Here is a 5,800-nt window from a genome sequence, read left to right on the forward strand (position 1 = left end):
CATCTTCTGTGTGTGTCCTCACCTGATTAACCATTCACCCTTTAAAACTCGTTCAAGCTGGAAATGTCTCTGGGCGTTGTCCCCTCTGTGGAGGGAGCCCCTGTGTCTATTCTCCCTCATCACACCCTATGTTAATTGTCTGACTCCTCACTCAACTGAGGCCTGGAGCTCAGGGACTGCTGTCTTTTTCCTGAATCCATTGCCCTGCCCATGCTGTGGCACTAAATTAGGTCCGAAGTTAATGTTTATTGATTGTGACTAAATTGGGTTTGATAAATACCTCTCTGCAGTTTAAAGGTGTATCTGAGAAACCCTTCCCACTGCACTTCTGTAAAGAATAAATTGCTCCTTCATCTCTGCCTGCATAAGCGCTTCCTGCACCTCTGTGATAATATTTATCACACTGCCTTGAAGTGATCTGTTTACGTGCTTTCTTGCTAGACTGAGAGGTCTTTGGGGGAGAGGCTCACTGCCTTTCTCTGGGTATCTGGCTTATAATAGATAGTAACTAATTTCGAATGAATGAATAGCCAAATAAACAACTTCAAGCCTCGAAAGAAATATTCCCAAAGGAACTTCAAGACCTAATGATGGAATATCAGTGACTGTGATGAACAAATGGGGAAATCATTTCAACAAGGTTAGTTTTTTGCACTTTTGAAAGCATATCATACAACTGGATCTAGCTTATTTCATTACAAAGAATTCCCTAACATCCTGGTTGGCATGGCTTCAAATTGAACTTGATTGACTCTACTCACCAAAACAGAGCCCCAGAATGGATATCCTGAAAGAAATATAAAGGGAAACCTTGGATATGGTTTTAACAAGGTGAAAAGGAAGATAATTCCAAAAGAAAAGGTCATAATTCCAAACAGGATCTGGATAGTCTGCAAATAGAGGAAAAAGTCATGGTGAGGAAAAGCCAAGTGATAGTTTCCCTTCTGTTTAGAAGATCTTTTGGTTAAAAGGATTTGGCAATTACTCTCTTTGGTAATTAGGGAAAGAATAATAGAAGTCCCTTTGTGATGCTCCTGGGTACTTACTTAATTCCTCTATATGGTATTTGGTGAGGGGTAAAATGATCTAAATCAGTGCTCGTGAAAATGTGATCCACGGATTGGCAACATCAGGATCACTTGGGAGCCTGAAATGTGAACTATCAGGCCCTATCCCATACTTACTGAACAGTCTCCAGGTGAGGCTGGGAAATCTGTGTCTTCATAAGCTCTTCAGCTCTTTAGCCCATAAATGTGAATGTTTGAGAAACACTGAATTCTAAATGAGTGTACCAGGCTGGCCCCAAGCAGAATTGACCTGGAGATGGCCAATTCTCTGAGCCTGTGACACCAGGCAGTGGTTTGACAAGTGCTGGGGAAGACTAATGAGGACAACATACAAAAATGGAAGGTGTACAACGTGTGAGTCTATGTGCTCTGCTTTCTTCTTCTCAGCCCACCTTCTCAGTCTGAGGAATCTCATTTACTGCCATAGCAACTATCACTTTTTAAGGAAGTGAGTCCTAAATGATAGCATGTTTTTGTCAAGTCCAGACCCATGTGATTCGTTCTTGTCAAACATCCTCTCTCAAATGTCCCACTAACACTCTATATTCACATATTCTTAAAGAAGAATTGGAATGGGCTCCTACCTTCAAACATGTGCCAAGAGATAATTTTCCTGGCCTTTCACCTGCCTCGGTAGAATATACATAGGGGCAAGTCTTACTTACCCCTATGATTTTCATTTTTGTAGCAAATAATTTTTGCAAGGGGCTTTGAGTCGAAAAGGTGGTGGTTGAAAGTTCTGTGGATTCATATTCTGAAGCAGTGATTTCTGGAGGAAATACCAGAAACACCGGACTGTGTGCCATGCTTGAATCCATGATGGTGTCGGTGAAAATGTGAAAGGAGATTATTTAGTTGGTACTTCAGCCTCGACCATGTTCTTTTCTTGTGCTGAGGCTGCCTGGAGCACTGGAATTGTTCACTTTGTCTTGGAATTATAGAACCGTAGAGTCACAGAGTCATAGAATCTCAGGACGGCTCGAGATCCCAAGACGGCCCTAAGTAAAATGCCTAGGACTGGGGATCGGACAACCTGACAAGTAGTCCTGGTTAGTTAGGGGTTTACTGTGACTTTTGGCAAGTCACTTCCCCCTTTCCTGGTTTCTGATTCCTCATATGTACATTGACCAAATCGGACTAGATGGTCTACATATAAAGACATTTTAGGGACCGCACACGGTGGCTTACGCCTGTAATCCCAACACTTTTGGAGGCCGAGACGGGCGGATCACGAGGTCAGGAGATCGAGACCATCCTGGCTAACCCGGTGAAACCCCGTCTCTACTAAAAAAAATACAAAAAACTAGCCGGGCGAAGTGACGGGCGCCTGTTGTCCCAGCTACTCGGGAGGCTGAGGCATGAGAATCGCTTGAACCCAGGAGGCGGAGGTTTCTTTGAGCAGAAATTGCACCACTGCACTCCAGCCTGGGCGACAGAGCGAGACTCTGTCTCAAAACACAAAACAAAACAAAACAAAACAAAAACAAAAAAGGACATTTTGGTTACCAAATGGCAACTAGATACACATTTATTCCAGTTCCATATCTTCAGATACAGGTAGAACGCGAAACCTCTCAGGCCACGGAACAAATTAACCACTTCTTAAAGTATAGATAACATCCATTTTTCCTGTCACTTTGTGGTTTTGCCACCTGATTTAAGTAGCTTTAGCTGTGTAATAAATCCCTCAAAATGTAGTTACTTCCGGCAACCACCATCGGCTTTTGTTTACACACCATGGGTCCTGGGTGTGGTCTCTTATCTGAGCCTGCTCAGCACTTCTCTACTAGGCTCTCTTATGCAACCGTGGTCACCTGGTGGGGTGTTCAATTCCGTGAGTTAGGATGGCCTCAGTCGTGTCTCTGGCAGTTGGCAGACTCTTGGTTCTCTTCCAATTCACAAATACTTTTCAGACCTCTGCTGAGTCATGTGTGCTAATGTCATATTGGCCAAGCAAATTTCCTAGACAACCCAGATTCAAGGGGTAAGAAAATAGGCCCCCTAATGTCTTCATGGGAGGATCTGTACTTCCATCTTGAAAGGACAAGAATGAAGGGAGGGGAACAATTTGTGTCTATTTTTAACTGTACATTGTCATTTTCTGGTGTTTTCTATTGAGATCGGGTCTTCCTTAATTGAACCTCATGATGTGACAGCCTCTAGCCACTTGCCAGTTAGAATATTTTAAAAGGCCACCCCTCCCTCACAATTTCTTTTCTCTGAACGTATCCATCTCTTGTTCAATTTTCTATGGACGTTGAATCATAATGGTGATTATCCTTCGTGAACATCATCTGATGTTGTGTTAGCGTTCCCTAGGTTAAGCACACTATGTTGCAACATACTTTTATAAAACACCATTTCACCCTCATTACTCAGGTTTTAGCTTTGCTCTAGACCTTCCTCAGTTTTTGTTTTTTCTCCCTCTAAGCATTATGACTAGGACAGTGTTCTAATAGCTATCTGACAAATGGCAGAAATATAACTTTAATTTTTATTATTCTTTAATTCATGCAAGCTAATTCTGGCAATGCAGTGAAAGACTTACTTTTTGGAGAAGAGAAACCTAGAATGAACCCCAAGCTCTTTTATTTACTAGTTATGGGATCTAGGCTGAGTTATCTATTAATTTACATATTTATTAAAACATTACATTTCTTTCGTGAGAATAAAAATTGTTATACAGTTATCGTGAGTGAATTTTAAAGTACCTGGAATGCAGTAGATGCTAAGTAAATTGTAGTAGTAATAAAAATAAGAGTAATAAGTATTATTTCTCTTATTGTTACCATTTTTAACATGGTGAGCAGATACTTTGTCTTACTTTATGTTTGCATTATTTCCAAAGTTCGTTTTGGTTGATTCTTTATATGTTAAATGTATTTCTATGAGCTTAACTATAACACTGGAAATGTCACACTGAATCAGTGCAGACTTTTTTTTTATTCATTTAATGTTTTTTGACGGAGTCTTGCTCTGTCACCCAGGCTGGATGGAGTGCAGTGGCGTGATCTCAGCTCACTGCAAGTTCTGCCTCCTGGGTTCACGCCATTCTCCTGCCTCAGCCTCCCGAGTAGCTGGGATTACAGGTGCCTGCTACCATGCCTGGCTAATTTTTTGTATTTTTAGTAGACACGTGGTTTCACCATGTTGGCTAGGTTGGTCTTGATCTCCTGACCTCGTGATCCGCCCACCTCGGCCTCCCAAAGTGCTAGGATTACAGGCATGAGCCACCGCGCCTGGCCCCAGTGCAGACATTATTTTACAATTTCTCCATTTCAGGGTGGCTGTGGAACTCCATGGCCTTCTGCTAATAAATGCCCTGGGCCCCTTTATACATTGATGACATGTATCTGTTCACTACTTCAACAATTTTTCATACCCTCAGATTTCTTCTTATTTTCCAGTCTGCCAAAACTTACTCTTTTAATGCAAATTACTCTAGTCTTAAGGTGGTTTATGGAATAATATATAATATGTTTGTATTCGTTAGTGTTCTGAAATTCAGCCTTAATTTCAGCTTCTTATTGCTAAGTATTCCAGAGAAGTTATGATGATCCAAGGAATTCAAGTTCTCTGATTCACAGTCAATGGGATTAAGCCTTTCCTCACAGCCTCTCATCTGATTCCCTTGCTGGAAAGTTCCAAGAAAAACACTCTATATTATTTCTCTTATTCTTCTGTTACTGCAGCTGAAAGTCAATTTTCTTTGTTTTTAAGTTTCTCTTATTTTCCTCTGTTGCAAAAGCCCTCCTTTAAAAAGATCCATATCCATACCCTGAAGAGAACAACTCTGGGAGCAGAATTAGAGCAGTCAACTGTTGTGGCCAGATGTCACCTGCTTAGGAGTCCCCAAAGTTTTTTTTGTTTTTTAAAATTATGAACAATAATTTTTTTTGTTTTTTAAAATTATAAACAATAATTTTTTTGTTTTTTAAAATTATAAACAATAATAGTGTCTTTAAATCTTATTCCATGAACGATGGCAAAACCCAGTGTCACTCTCAATGTCTCCAGACATTTCTTGGAAGATGCAAGTGAATACGAGGGAAGGGGAGCCACTGGGACTTCTATCGTGTGGAGTGGTCTCAAGCTCTGATTTTCTGCATCTATTGAATTCTTAGTTTTCTCTGCATGTCTGGGCTTCTGTCTGTGTTGACTGTTTTTCTCACTGCACTGTCCTGTTGGTTTTCATCCTGCTTCTTCACTACTCTGAAGTAGTACTAGTGCAATCTTGCATGTATAGCATACTTTAAAAATAAGATTAGAAGACTATTCTACAGAACCTACAAAGGCAGCACCAGGGATTTCCTACAGTATCTTCTGACATACGCACTCTAATTACTAATTTCGGACTTACACATAGGTATTAGATATTCCCTTTGTGACTACCTAGGAATTTTATGTTTAAAGAACAAAAAGATTCTTTGTTTCACTGGTCAGATGGGATTTTTATGCCCTCACTCCCTTTCCCAATTTGCAAGAAGAAAACGTGTATATTATGGTAATATACACTACTATCCAGTTATAGAAACCACACACACACACATACACACACACACACACACACACAATCTTTTCCCTCTCATTCTCTAATCATGTAACCTAAGGCATGTTTATATTATAGTATTAAGTATTGTTAACTTTACATCATATGATTTAAATCATAGAAGTTGCTAGACAGTAAGGAGAAGAGTAAACATCATTCACAGACTTTACCCTTCTTCTGAGAA

General features: G+C 40.3%; 2 protein-coding genes across 2 annotated transcripts in view; both read right to left on the minus strand.

Annotated features, from left to right (window-relative positions):
* The window catches only part of MS4A1 (membrane-spanning 4-domains, subfamily A, member 1), a 37,007-nt gene extending 35,116 nt beyond the window's left edge, over positions 1-1,891 (minus strand). Inside the window, exons 1-2 of the mRNA XM_011974335.1 lie at positions 1,733-1,891; positions 762-890 (exon numbers count right to left, since the gene is read on the minus strand). The gene's annotated coding sequence lies outside the window, so the exon portion shown is untranslated. The remainder of the gene's footprint in view (positions 1-761; positions 891-1,732) is intronic.
* Positions 1-1,971, minus strand: part of MS4A5 (membrane-spanning 4-domains, subfamily A, member 5) — a 15,074-nt gene extending 13,103 nt beyond the window's left edge. The window contains exons 1-2 of the mRNA XM_011974334.1: positions 1,733-1,971; positions 762-890 (exon numbers count right to left, since the gene is read on the minus strand). Coding sequence (XP_011829724.1) covers positions 762-890; positions 1,733-1,885 — 282 coding nt within the window. The 5' untranslated portion in view covers positions 1,886-1,971. The remainder of the gene's footprint in view (positions 1-761; positions 891-1,732) is intronic.
* Positions 1,972-5,800: the final 3,829 nt, after the last annotated feature.

The sequence above is a fragment of the Mandrillus leucophaeus genome, unplaced genomic scaffold, assembly GCF_000951045.1.
Source record: "Mandrillus leucophaeus isolate KB7577 unplaced genomic scaffold, Mleu.le_1.0 Scaffold1443, whole genome shotgun sequence".
Taxonomy (NCBI): Eukaryota; Metazoa; Chordata; class Mammalia; order Primates; family Cercopithecidae; genus Mandrillus; species Mandrillus leucophaeus.